This window comes from Calidris pugnax, unplaced genomic scaffold (genome assembly GCF_001431845.1).
Source record: "Calidris pugnax isolate Ruff unplaced genomic scaffold, ASM143184v1 scaffold27, whole genome shotgun sequence".
Taxonomy (NCBI): Eukaryota; Metazoa; Chordata; class Aves; order Charadriiformes; family Scolopacidae; genus Calidris; species Calidris pugnax.
The window spans coordinates 7,264,822-7,278,905 of NW_015090893.1; the positions used below are offsets into that span (position 1 = coordinate 7,264,822).

Genomic DNA, 14,084 nt, shown 5'->3' on the forward strand with positions numbered 1-14,084 from the left:
GGCGGCGGGTCTGCGGGCCGGGCGGGCCCCATGGGCGGGTGTGTGGGCTCCCACCACGACTCCTCGGGCAGCCTCAACGAGAACTCGGACGGCACCGGAGGTGAGCGCCGGGGACGCGGGGTTGGGTGAGGGGGTGCGGGCGGGCCGCCCCCAGCTCCGCAAGGGGGGACCCCGGGGCGGGCGCTGCGGGCCGGGGCCTGCAGTGGGGCCGGGCCCGGGGCCGGGGGAGACCGCGCTGCCCTTGGGGCGCCGAGCCCGGCTTCCCCCACCCCTCCCCGGCACGGCCACCCGGGCCGCAACTTTCCCGGGGCGGCGGGGGTGTGCGGGGGGTCGGGCTGGGCACCCCCGGCCGGCTTACAGCCCCCCGGAGCTCGGCGGGGTGCCCGGGCGGGCGCAGCCCCGGCGGGCAGAGCCCCGGTGCGGGCTCCTCTCGGCCCCTGCGCCGGCCCGGCGGGGCCCGGGGGCGGGCGGCTGGGGAAATAAAGACAGGCTGGGAAAAGGGCCTGCCTGGGGCTCCCAAACTTTGTTTTCCTTGGGCTCAGCTCCTTGTGGTGTGCGGAAAAATAATGCTTCAGATAACTTAGGTCCTGGCACTGCGGTGGGTTTGGGTTTTATTTTTCTTCTTAGTTTCTCCAAGAAAGATGGATGCTTTCCTTCAAGCCTAAATCACCCATGCTAAATAATCAATTTGCAGCGACTTCAGATGCTGGAATAGTGTGTTCTCACTCGTGTGCAAGTGCACACCTACTTAAGGAGTGGAGCTGGTGTGGAAACACTGCTGCAGCATAAGCGGCCTTTATCCTTATGTTTTTCTCTATCTAAATGTCTGAATGATTGCTTTTTCAATGTTCTTGGGTTTGTGGACCCCTGATGATCTCCAGCTGAGCTGTATACGCTTTATAGTCATTTAAAGTCAGCCTACCAACAGGACACTTGACTTGTAAGTAGTCCTCGCGCATGGAGGGTCCACAGATTTCAGGTTAAAAATTGCTGACCTAGGTCTCCATCTTCCCCTGTGCCTTATGGAATATTATTTATCAGCCTGGTTTTATTTCAGATGCCCCAGCTGATGGGTGTTCTGTCATATCAGTGATTCTGCTGTTGTTTCATAATGTAAAAAAAATGTAGCTCTTACAATTATATCTGAAGCAGCCACCTGCTGATTAATGCCAGATACATAGTTCGTAGAAATACCAGAAAGTCCAGCTGCGAAGAACTGTGTAGGATTTAATCACGTCATTGTCATTAAAAAGAATGTTATAGCTCTGACTAGCATGAGTCTTCCGTACTCCTCCTCCCTATTAAGAAAAAAGGGGGAATCACAGAATGATTTGGGTTGGTAGGGACCGTAAATACCATCGAGTTCCAAGCCCCCTGCCATGGGTAGGGACACCTCCCACCAGACCAGGTTGCTCAAAGTCCCATCCAGCCTGGCCTTGAACACCTCCACGGATGGGGCATCCACAGCTTCTCTGGGCGATCTGTGCCAGTGAAGTGAGAAAGAAGGGGAAGGAGTGAGTTATCTAAAAAAATCCATCTTCACTAAGCAGACTTTCCAACCAGTAAAAAATGCAAGAGTGTCAGTGCAAAGAGGACTAGGGGATACTAAAAGTCAAGGAAGAAGAATGGCAGGAATCGTCACATACCCAATAAATCTTGACCAAAAAATGGCTTTAAAAGCTATGCTGACGTTTGCTCTGAGACCTGCTTTAGAAGGTAGGTGTTATGAGGTGAGATCATGTCACAGAAATAACCTCAGTTTAATTTCCTCGCTCTTATCTTGCCTGACGTTGAATGAATGAGATACAAGGAAAAAAAACCCAAACTACCAGAGTTTGGCTGGTAGGGTAAAATAGTCTTATTACACGCCCCGTAGCAGCGCGTGAGGTGGGCAGTCTCGCTCCAAGTTGTCTACGGGATCCTGTCCCGGATGGGCTTAGTGGGAGCGTGTTCCTGCCTGGTGTTTACACAGAGTGACACGCTGCTGCTTTGGGGTTAAATAACCTATTGTGTGTGGTGCCTTAGAACAGCAGCTGGGTTTTTCAAGATGTAAGAGACGCGAAATGCATGTCAGCTGGCTCGTGTTGATTCATGCTCTAAGGATAACGTTCCTTAAGGTTGTATTGCTGAAGTGAGAAGTGATGAAATTTCAGTTGAATTATAGGCTTCTTAGGACTGTCTTAAACAATCAGCTACAGTGTGCAATAGCCTGTTTTGTAATGCTATGTGTCTGTCCTCCCTCTCAACAAGAATAGGGCGTGTAGGCTAAGCTGAAAGAACCTCAGAATATCTTTTATAAATCCTGAGATGTCGAAGTCCAGCCTGCGCTAATTCTTGGCTTTACAAATTCTGCAAACGTGCCCATGCCAAGCATGAAATCTCACTTGCTCTCTTGAGGGAGCTTATGTCTTGAGGCATCAGCGAGCGAACCTGCTGAAGCACAAGCGAACACGATTTGGAGACTAGATCTGTGCAGAAAAGCAACTATTCCTGTTTCCCATCTCGTTTCCTCCGGGTCCTGGGCTGTGACCTCCTCTGGTGTATTCGTTTTCAGGTTGCTGTCAGTGAGCGGGGCTACATCATTTATAAATCTCAGGAAGGTATTTTGAAAGAGAAACATTTGATTTCTAATCAGAGCATTGCCAGTGATGGGCTTACTTTTGGGGAGGCTTTGTCTTTTCCCCGGAATGGCAAAGTTTCTTGATGAATTGCGAGGGCTCAAGAGATTGATTAGTTAGTAATAGCAGGGCTTGATGCTGCATAAAAGGAGCCGGATCTCAAGTCTAGTTCATACCGGTCTCAGTCTATTACAGCGCTGTGTGGAGCTGGTGAAACCTTGCTTGATTGTATCACTGGAGTTGAGATGAGGATTTGTCACATCCTCGTATTCTCTCGGTCTTTTTGTCAATCACTGGCACTTCCCGTTACTTCTCTGCTGCTCGGCAGAGCTGACAGTGTGCCCCGACTGCCTGCACTTCCTTTGTCTTTTACTAGTGGTATTTTTCAAGGTCAAGATGCTTGTGTGTATCAGGAGAGCCATTGCATATACTCAGGTGTGTTTCTGTGTGTAAGACTGAGTTAATCAAACACACCAGCTCTCCTACGTGTGCACCAGCTTATTGCACGTTTCTCTTCACATTGGCCGAAGCAGGAGGAGTCTGTTCTGTAACAAGAATTAAACAGATGCTGCTCTGCCCATCCTGCTGGAAATGAAATGGTCTTTGCAGATTGGTACCAGCTGTTTCATTATCACTGCTCTTTTTAGCAAGTTTTCATTTCAACAGAATATTGCTTGCTGTATTTAGCAAAAAGTTCCTGTCTCAACGTTTGGTGTGTTGTAGTCCAGCAGAGCTGTATTGTGGTGGGTGGGTATCCTGGATGGTGAGATGGATTTATTGGTGACTCTTTAGAGGAGCTACAAAGAAGAATAAAAGATGATCATTAAGTGATTTATAGACGTGCTGGTTTTCCCCTCACCCACCATCTCTTTAGTTCAGCTGTGTCCCATCAGATACTCCAAGCTTTCAGGAGCTGAGCATCGCATTTCTTTTTGCTGTGTTGTGTCAAAGGTATTAGAGTTTCTGCAGGATGGTGAGACTGGAGGAAAAGTGGCCACTTACAGGTTATGTGACCTCTTCAGTTGTGTGTTCAGAAGAGCGTTGGGTTTGGAGTTGAGTGCTGGAAACTCTGCACTTGTGCCTGTAAGGTTTAATAGCTTACCAGGTATGTTTGGTTTATGACAGACAGGAGAACTTGCATTGCCAATTTGCTGTTCCCACAGTCAGGTCCTTTTTGGAGGGCTCTTCTTAAATTTCTTTTCTTTCTTTGGAGGGGAGCAGTGGGAAGGAGAAGGAGAACCCATTATTTTTTTTTCTGGCAAGCTCTTAATGCTATTAGAAGTTGCATATTACTTTGTCTTACTTGGTGAATTTCAGTGAGACAGTTATTTGTGTGGAATAACGAAAGGGCAGGAAATCCAGTGTCTAGAAGTACGGGCATGACAAGTCATTACAGATTAAGCCTTTTGGCTGCAGCTGTCTGATTGCTGCTGTGCTCTCCTTGACATGATGTTTGCCTGCCTGCTGGAGTTCTTATCGCCCTTCTTTGTTATGGAAGAGGGTGATTCTGTTTGAAATTTGTCTTCTTTACTTCTGCCCCTATCACCCAGCAGTGATAATAGGGACAAGTGGAAATAGGGCTGCACATTTGACTGACACGCTAGAATAGGAGATTATTAAAAATATATAAATTCCTCCTGCAGGATTTGATGCAGTGCTAGAGCTTCGTTAACTTCTAGACAGCCAAATACTGTGTTCAACCTCCGCTTTTGATAACTGGACAACAGTTTCTTAAATATTTTCTTTCGAGAGCTGTGCAGTGCTGCATATCACATGTCTAATTGGAAGTTACAATAACTGCTTTCATGGTGCTTCTATGGAAGACTGACCAAGGGAATTTGCATATTAAGTAGTCAGATTTGTTGCTCACAATTGGACTAATACAGTAGGGCTATGCACGGCTTGCATGGGGGGGGTTAAACAAGCATCTCATGACTGAGTAGTTAATAGCATTTGGTGCCTATCCCTTGTATTGGAGCATACAAAGAATCTCCTGCTTCCAGATTGCGTTTTGGAGCGTGCTTTAGCTGTTGGGTGCAAGCTGTGATGGTGTGACCCCCAGGCAGCACCTTTCTGGGGTCTCATTGCCAGCTACAGGAGGTAGCTCTACACTTCAGGTAGTTCCTGCTGTTTTGTAATGCAACCCTGAAATATGGTGCTGGATATGTTTTTGCAAAAGTAATCTGAAATCACAGCTGGCAATAGCTGTTAGGTCTTACTGTGGCTTTTTTTTTTTTTTAAATAAATGAAATAATAAGAAAAGCTTAGCATGGTTCTTACAACTTGCTCGAAATCTCTTATGATGTCCACAAGAGTATGTATGGGTTTTATCAGGGCTTTGTAATAAAAGTAGCCTTTAATGACTTGATTTCCTGAGGGTTGGGCACCCACAGCATCTTTGAGGTTAATTGGGAACTGTGGATCTTGTGCTAAGAATACCTGGTAATTCAGTCCCAAGTATTTTTCTGCTGGAATATCACTTCGATGGTATGACACTTTTCATTTGTAAACTAGTAGACTTTGTTTTGTTTTTCAGGTGATAACAAGTAACTCCTAGAAAATGAAATAAGGTGTTATTTTTACTGTTAATATGGGCTGACAAACGCAGCTGTTCAGTTTCCTTTTTGGCGTTGTTCCTCCATGTAATTGTTTGTTTGGTTTCTAGATGAAGTGATTTGTTTTAATTTTTCTGTTTGGGATTTCAGTGTTGAAAGCAACAACGTCCTCCTTTGCTGAATATTAAATATAATAAATTGAACATTCATTGTGCTTTGGAGATTTTTGATAAATGGAAAATATTATTAGTTGCCTGTTTGAATAAACTAAAAAGCAGCGATCCACTCTTATTGCAGCAGGTAATATGATAGCTATTATTTTTCATGTGAATGTTGAATAATATAATTCATGAGTCACAAATTATAATACAGTTGAAGCCAGAAATAGAGATTTGCCTTATAGTTAAGTCTTGCCAATTTCTGCAAGTCTTCTTGCCAGGTACAAAGAAGGACCAAGTTGGCCACAGCTGGTATGATTACCCAGCTCCTGAAAAAAAGAGAGAAAATAAATACCTGCAGAACTTCTGACCAGATGACTGTATTTCAGAAATGAATACAACTGCTCCTTTGCTGGTTTATAAGCAAAAAAGGACTGTGATTCTTACAGGGTTTGATGTAAAAACCACTTTCACCCTGTCTTGTAGACAAGTGCTGTTTATAAAAGTCAGCTACGTTTTTAGGCAGTTGTTTCCAGTTTGCTACCTCTGCTTCACTGCCTTAAAATTCAAACTCCTTTGTTGCAAATACTTCATGGGGTTTTTTTCCTCTTAATTCTTAACTTTTTTAATAATTTTTTTTTTTTCAAATTGCTTATACCTGCTACAGGAAAGTGCACTGTACTGGCCAGCAGGTGCTTCACGGTCCTCCCAGTTCTTTCTCACCAGATTGAAGATGACGTTTTTAGCCTGGCTGGTGCAATGTGTCCATCCTCTCCTGCAGAGAAGCCAGATCCTAGCGTGCCCGTGGCCATGCAGCATGGCTTTCCCAAGTTCTGCTCCAAAAGAAAATGCAAGAAGGGCTTGGTTTTCCTTCCCATGGGGTGTTCCTTGAGAAGAGGTACAGCCAGGTGTGCGGCCATGAGCTTTCTCTGTCTTGGGAAGCAAAGAGCATTTCTGGGTGGGAGTTCTGCCACCCAGCAGCCAGGTTGAAGCTGGGAACTCTGTGTGTGGCATTTCCTGGGTGTGTAGCACCTAAACGGTGGCTTAAAGGCAGGAGCCTTCATCCTTCCTGCTTGCAGGTGCTTTGGGTAAAGTTTGTGGAGCAAACTGGAAGCTCTGTAGGACTTTCTTTTCTTTTGCAAAAGTCCCATTATGAAATTGAGCCTTTCTAAATCTTTCTCATTCGAGTTTTAAAAGCTACTCCAATTAGACAGCTGTAGTCATCATAATTATAGTAAAAATAGAGTAAGCAGGTGGATGAGGTGGTCCTCAGGGATGTCTTGCCAGCTTGGGATGCTGAATTTCAGCATGCAGAAAGGCGCCGACCTTGGGAGGATGCCAGGGCGATGCGAGTGCTGGCTGTGTACGATGGGCTCTCCGAGGCATCTGCTTGCTGTGTTTACTGAAAACCTGCGGGCTGTGTTTGCTCACAGGGATGCTCAGCCTTTGGTGTTTGTGTTGCCACTTGGCAGGGCTGGTGAATCCACGTGTTGGGAGTGAGCGCACGGGGCACCTCGGACCCGCTGGCTGGAGAAGCACCTGTGCCACGGCTGCTGGTCCCAGTGGTGGGAGGCTGGTGCCTGGCATCGCTCGGAAGAGCATCGAGGCTCAATTACCCGAAAGCAGATGGGAAAAGCAGTGGAGTGAGCCATTCTGTGGAGTGCAAGGAAGAACAAGAAAGCTGAAGTCAGTAACCTGCTTTCTGGCTGTTGAATGACACACTTGACTTGCACTCTTGAGGGTTTTCAGTTACAGCTTAATCTGCTGCCGATATGTTGTCTGGCCAAAATCTAAGATTCGAAGAGAGATAAATGTTCCACTACTTGGGAAGCAAAAGAAGTGCAGGTGTTTGTGTTTTGGTTGGTTGGTGGTTTGTTTTTTTTTTTAAAAAGCAAAATCACCCTTTTCCCTCACATTGTTTCCAGTGGGAAAGTGCAGTATCCAATTCAGTGTTTCATACTGAATTACCAATATCAGCAGAAGAGTGATGCATCCAAAAAGCAGCGTGAGTGTTCATTGCCTTGCTTGTACAGTCAATGGAAAATACCTATAGCACAGTATGTAACTTGATATTTTACTGTCTTCACCTCTGTGTGTGCAGTAAAATATGCAGGCTGTCTAATGCCGTTTATTTAAGGTTCAGCTGGAACCTGAATTTTGCGTTTGCTGCTCTCTGCTGTCCCTGGGCCAATCACACAGCTACTAGCCAGGTAGTAGCTTTCTCTCCTGGCACGCTCGGATTAGGTTTGTGCAAATGAGAGATGGACAAAAGATGGGGCAGCGCAAGCTGCATAAAGGCTTTTTCTTCCATTTCCCACCTTTTGAAGTAAATTAAAAATTTTGTCTTAAATGCTGAATGGGGCTGGAGTTTCTTAGGCTACCTTAAATATTTAAATGATATAAGTAGCCTGTCATCCTGAGACTTCACAGTACTGAGAGATTCAGGGGCACTGCAGGTTCTGCAGGTAATAAGTGCACGAGCAATTAATACATGCTATCAATTTGCAGGAGCTGTTCCACATCCAGTTGACCTATTAGGGCCTAATGTAAAGCATTTGAAAATTGTATCTCATAAAGTAGAAATAGTGGTGGGGATGGGGATTCTTGCTGCTGTGCTTGCGTATGAGATCACTGGAACAGCTCCTCCCTTTGTGCTTTTCTCGATGTCCTTTTCTCTTCCCATCTCCCCCCCCTCCTTAGCGAACATGATTTAAAAGGAAAAAATTCAAAGCCCTGCTTGAAAGCCTTTGTGGGAGGAGATGGGCACAGTTCTGAAGAAATGATTCTTCACTTATGTAGAAATTCAGATGTGCTGAAGGATTTTTTTATATATATATGTGTGTGTATAAAAAGACATCCTTGTGCTGAAGATTAGGTAGAAGGGAGGGGGTTTGAGGAGTTTCTGATCTATCATGTGGTTTTCCCACATTCTCAAACATGAAAGAAAAGGCACTTTACAAATGGGAGTGAAGAGTGCTTCAGTAGTTTTCAGTGAGAACAGGTGCTGCCCGGGGGGAAAAAGATTAGAAGTTTAAATGTGAAAATGTATCATACAGTGCTCCAGATTGCATGTTATCTTTGCACATGTTTAATAGGGAAAGTTTACCCTTAAAATATATATATTCAAGTTACTGTTATTGACACTTTTCTATAAATAACTACAATGTTTTTTCATAATATAAACATTTAGTAGTTTATAAAATAGCATGGTTTATCGTGATTTATAATAAATGTAGCAACTATAAATAATTCTCCTAGTTCAGACAGCATATGATGTAGGAAGGCATTTTTCACCTTTTCCCGGTAGATACGTGCGCTCTTTGAGAATACTCTCGGGGCCTGAGATGTCACCAGGAGCAGAGTACAGTAGTTTGGGCTTGGAGGCTTGTTACCTTTGTATTTTTAAAATTCAGTCATGGCGCTCAATTGCTGCTCTCCCGCTGTGATCAAGGGCACTCTGGATTCATGAGCTGGATCTCTCCTGGCATTTACTTTGTCGCTTTATGTTTCTGCCATGGAACTATCATCTGTGATTTCTTGTCTGTATGGGTAAATACAGTCCTTTTGTAAAAGAGTACCTACAAAATAGCGGGTAGTACCTGCAGCTGGTGAATGCCATTTTCTCCTGCCAATTTTTTTTTTTGGCAACATGCTGCTGCTTGAGTGCCTGAGCCTACTGTAGAGCATTGGCAATTGCAGAATAACGGCTAGCTGGTGAAAAGGTAAATGATTTAAGTAAAAATTACTAATTCACACACTTCATATGTACTGCACAAAGTATTTCTTGGCAAAGGTATAGCAAAGCGTTACGTATGTCCCATATGCCGGACTTCTTAATGCCTTCAGAGTGTTTTCAGATGCATTTGCTTCATCTCTGGTGCAAGTAAAAGCTGTGTACATCAAATTAATGTCTTTAATGCAGGATGTTTAGCCTTCAGTTGGGCTCTCGCCTGCCAAATGCTTTTGAACCTCACTTGAGAAGTCATTTCATTACATCCTTGTCCCCCGTGGTGGACAAGAAAGGACCCACGGGGACGTGCTAGAAGTGCGGAGAGGACACTCAATGTCTTTGAACACGGAACCATCTTTTAGGTACATTTTTGTTGTCGGACCGTACTGCAGGTAAGAGTCATGGTTCTACTAATAGCAGGCTCTGGTTGTTCCAAGCTTGTTAGTGCACGGACTGAAGCGAGGGTGGGAAGACATGGGCAATAAGTAGTTTGGAAGTGTTAATGAGAAGAAAAGTGTAGCATACTCTTAAATAGTTTGGAAACCACAAACGTTAACTGCAGGTTGGACTAACAATTCTTCTAACTCTCGCTGGGTGTATTTGCAAGGAGGCTATATTTGGTGACAGCAGTAGTTAAACATACGTTCAGACGGAGCTTAGCACTCCAGTCCTTCACACCTCCAAGTAGCATCATCCTTCGCTGTTCCCGGGTTTGGTCTGGAAGCCTGTTCGGGACGTGATGTGAATGCCCTGCTTGCTGAGGGTGAGCAAAGCTCTTCCTTTGCCTGTGTGTTTCATACATCCAGTGCATGTAATGAGCAAACCTGCTGAACGGGTGGTAAATCACAGGTCCCAGCTGAGGGTTAGCACTTTGAGGGGTGAGGAAGGGGAAAGCTGTCAAATAGCTATTTAAACTTTTTTTTCATAAAGAGTTGGAACTCACTTGTGAATTGCATCTTGATGACTTGGCTCAGTAAATACATAACAGACTGATTTTTATATATTTTTTTGGTATATTTTTTTTTTTGCTATGTGCCTACAGAAGTACATTAAAAGAACATGGGTTGCTATAAATACAAGCAATTACTGAATAAAAAATATGTTCTGTAAAGTGCTTATCAATATCAGAAAGTATGCTAAGACAGGTTTAAACGCTCATTTGAGATAAGTTCTCCTACTCATTTATGTGTTGCTTTTTCAAATCTGTAGATTTCCATTGTATCTTTATCCAAGACTGAAACAAGTTCTGGTGCCAAAACAGCTTGAATTGCAACAGAAAACCACATGTGTATTGAAATTGTATTGCTCGATTAAAGTCACATGCTTTAAATGAGTCACATATTGTATGGCCTCACGCTGATGGTACTTACTGCGACGTCCCATCGCTGCCTTAACGCAACCGAAACAAGCGCATTCATTGTATGTAACCAGGACACTTCAGCTGCCGCGCTGATACTACAGCACAAAAATAGCTCCAAAAATACTACAGGCTCAGTTTTTGGCTTTCACTGAAACTCCTTTGGAATGGAACAAGAGGGAATACACAATTTTAGTCTCTCCTCTGGGAGAGAAAAAAGGAGCAGCAGCATTGTCAGAACAAGCGAGCATGGATATTGTGGTTTGATATTACAAGGCAATACTAGAATGAGAGTCCTTTAGGTGTAAATAGTCCTCTAGTTCTTGAACTCTGACTCATGATAGAAACTTCCTAAACCAATGTGCTGCTTTTCTCTCAAAAGGAGAAAAAACAGTCCAGCATACAGAATGATTATTTTCTTGTAAACCTATAAGAACAGTTTAACTGTATTTGGGGTGTCTTTTTTTTCTTCTAAATGGCAGGAAACCTTAGAAAACATACCAGGTGCTTCTCAACTGCAACAGAACTACCTGGGCCACCCCCAGTTTGAGGAGATCGTGATGTAAATAATGCTGTGTGTCCAGACACCGGTTTCCAAAAGCTTTTCTGCCTTTTATTTCTTACGGAGAGAAACACTACCAAAATATACTTTTTAGAGTTAAAGAAAGACTCCAGCATTATGCGACCTTGTGGATCTTCCATGGCTTCTGTCCTGCTGGTCTCTTCTTAAAAATTACATTTTTTTGCTTACATCTGGAATCATGCTATTCCTGGATACAGGTTGTAGACTGGGTCCTGTTTGGGCTAGTTGACAAATACTGAATAAATTAAACCAAAGGTACAATACTGGCTCTGAAGAGTTTACAGTCTGATAATTGGCCTTCCCTGGTTTGGTGGAAGCAACTTCTGCATTTTCTGAACTGTCCTTATCCATTTTTTTTTTTGGTCAAGTAAGCTTGGTGAGAAGGGAATTCTTGACTCCTAACCCTACCATCTTGCTACTCTTTTTACCTTGCCTATTTAGCGATAATTAATGCTCTGAGATTCACACATTTTATAAGGTACCATCTCACTGCTGCATTGATTGGCTTCGTAGTCCTTCACTCACAGAAGTCCAGTAGGTAAAATGTTAGTAGAGCTGAGTCTTGAGACTTGCGTGTGCGTTGTCTCCTTGGATGTCTCACGCCCTTTCTAGTAGAAGGACTGGTCTGCTCTGCCCCGATTCTCCTAAATGCCATTCTTTCTCATAATTAGATTTAAGTTGGGAAGGAGGAGGAGAAGTCATGGCTTGTGATTAAATTACCACTGTTGCTTTTTAGGCAGCTTAAGAAGTGAAACACTTCACTGGTTTTTGGAGAGTGTGTGCCCGGCAGCGGGGAAAACACGGTAACCCTATTTGAAATAAGAGGAATTTGGGTTCCTTGTTTCTCTTTACCGTAGTGGGTGTCACTTAGTGCTGCTAGCATTTTGTGACACAGGTCAGTTACGCAGAGACTGCTTGCCAAACCATCTGGAAATAGAAATTTGAGGGTGTATTAGTTGAAGCCCAAAATGAAACACCCACTTTGTGCTCGTCCTGGTGAGGGGTTGTGTCTAACCTCTTCACCTTGGAGTAGTGATTATGCATACGGGATGGGTGGGCTCTTTGACGCTCCCCATTCCCAGCCTTCATCCCTCCCAGGACATGATCAGTCATGATCAGCTCTCAGGGAGCAGCTTTTTATCAAGAATTTCTAAGTAAACATATTTAAAACAGTACTTACCACAGCTTCCTCAAAATACTGCATTAGAAAATAACCAAATATTTCTTTTGCATTCTATATAACTGTTCTCTTGTGGAATATGGCTTTTTCTGGCTTTATCCATCCCAAAGAAGACAGGTGTTTTGTCTTAAGAATACAAGTGCAATTTTTTTTACTACAATTACATTCTTTCTGATTATTATATTCAGGGAAAATGGTATGCTGCTGGACTACAGAAGAAACAACATTACCATTTTATCTTATTGTGGTAGGAAAACTTATTACCAACAGTTAATCATTTGCATTGAGCTCTGCATTAGTTAGGAAAATATTATAGATACTTGGGGGTGGGGGAGGAAGCATTTCAATTCCTGCCAGTGTCCTGCCTTGTTAACGTCTCTTGGCAGGCTATATCCAGAGATATGCTGAGCACACTGCTATCTGATCATCAACCCTGTTTAATAAAATAGGGTTGCTTTTTTTTAAAGTAATGACAACTCAGCTTAAAGCAAGGCTGTGCAAAGTCCAAGATGGCAGCGCCAGCAAAGGCTTCTGTATTTCCTAGTTCAGTGCAGTGTCAAACTGAATATTCTGTCTTAGAAATTCTACCAACTGATCTAATCTTGTCTTAAAACTCTTTCCAGGTTTGCCTACTTGAGTATGCTGTCGCTATCTGATTGCTCTGCCTGCCAAATTTCCAAGCTGAATTCATCTTCCATTGATAAAGTGCACTTCTAGCTGCTCAGTTCAGTCACCCTTCCTTCTTTCACATGTCTCATTTCATTATTATAAATTAATATGAGGATTTTTTTCCAGCTGAAGGAACTCCTGCCGTGCAATTCCAATTTAGCTATCTGCACTGTTTCTTTTCTTCTTATTTTGAGACTTTCCAACTTTCACTTGTTTATGTTGAAGGTTAATAAATAAGTAACCCTTTTTCTCACAAAAATATTTTTCTATCTAGGTATCTCAGTGCAGATTATTATGTGTCAAAGTCAATTTTGCTGCTAAATAACAAGCCCCTGTGAATGAGCTCTTTTCAGCTGGGAGAGCTGGGGTGAGTGCTGCTCTGACATGAACATTTGCTGGTGCTTTTTTCTTATGGTCATTCTTAGCTTTTACACAGGTCCAAACCTTTGGATTTCACAGTTTTCCCTTCTCCCCTCCTCTGTGTCTAAATATTACAGCCGGCTCTTTCTGTGGAAATGCAGTTGAGGCTGATTAACTGAAGTTGACCAGTCTGTAAATGTTCCTAGCACTAGCTTTTCCATGCAGTGCTTCATTGGAGTGGCAATTTGGATGGAGAGCTTGGCACAGTTTGGATCAGCTCCTGCTCTTCCAGGTGTAGGTACCTAACAAAGTGGAAGACACAAGCTCTTCTGTGATAACCAAGAGGAAAATGCTGTGCTTCAGGGAGGGGAAATTACAGCTCTGTCATAAAAATAGGGATTGGTGCAGAATACCAGAGATCAAACTTCTAGGTTTAGTATGAAGAGAACATGCAAAGAGGATTATTCTTACTTGATTTTTCCAACCATCTCTAAGGAGTTGGTATTCATCTTGGATATACCCCAGCAAAAATTACTTTTCCCACAGCAAAGGAGTCTCTTGTTTCTTACTGCCTTTCTGATTATTATTTTTAATAACCTCTGTTGCTAGTAGTGCCTAAATATTGGTGTAATAGGGAGGGTCCTGGACACTGGCCATTGTTTTATGAACTAAAGCTACACCTTAAAAAGTAACCAGGAGAGAAACTACTGTTGGAAAAAAATCACTGCCTGGGGCTTGGCCTGAGCTGAAGAGAGCTGCTCGCATCCCAGAGCACGCTTTCCCTTCCTAGTGGTGATACTGGCTTTTAAAAGCATGGGAGCTTGACTACTTGCTTTGTGTATTTATTCTGTTTCGGGGGGGGGGGGGGGGGGGG

At 43.5% G+C, this 14,084-nt stretch overlaps 1 protein-coding gene across 1 annotated transcript in view; it reads left to right on the forward strand.

The window, feature by feature from the left end:
- Window positions 1-13: 13 nt before the first annotated feature.
- Window positions 14-14,084, forward strand: part of UBTD2 (ubiquitin domain containing 2) — a 59,203-nt gene continuing 45,132 nt past the window's right edge. The window contains exon 1 of the mRNA XM_014948207.1: window positions 14-100. Within this exon, the coding sequence (XP_014803693.1) occupies window positions 31-100 (70 nt within the window). The 5' untranslated portion in view covers window positions 14-30. The remainder of the gene's footprint in view (window positions 101-14,084) is intronic.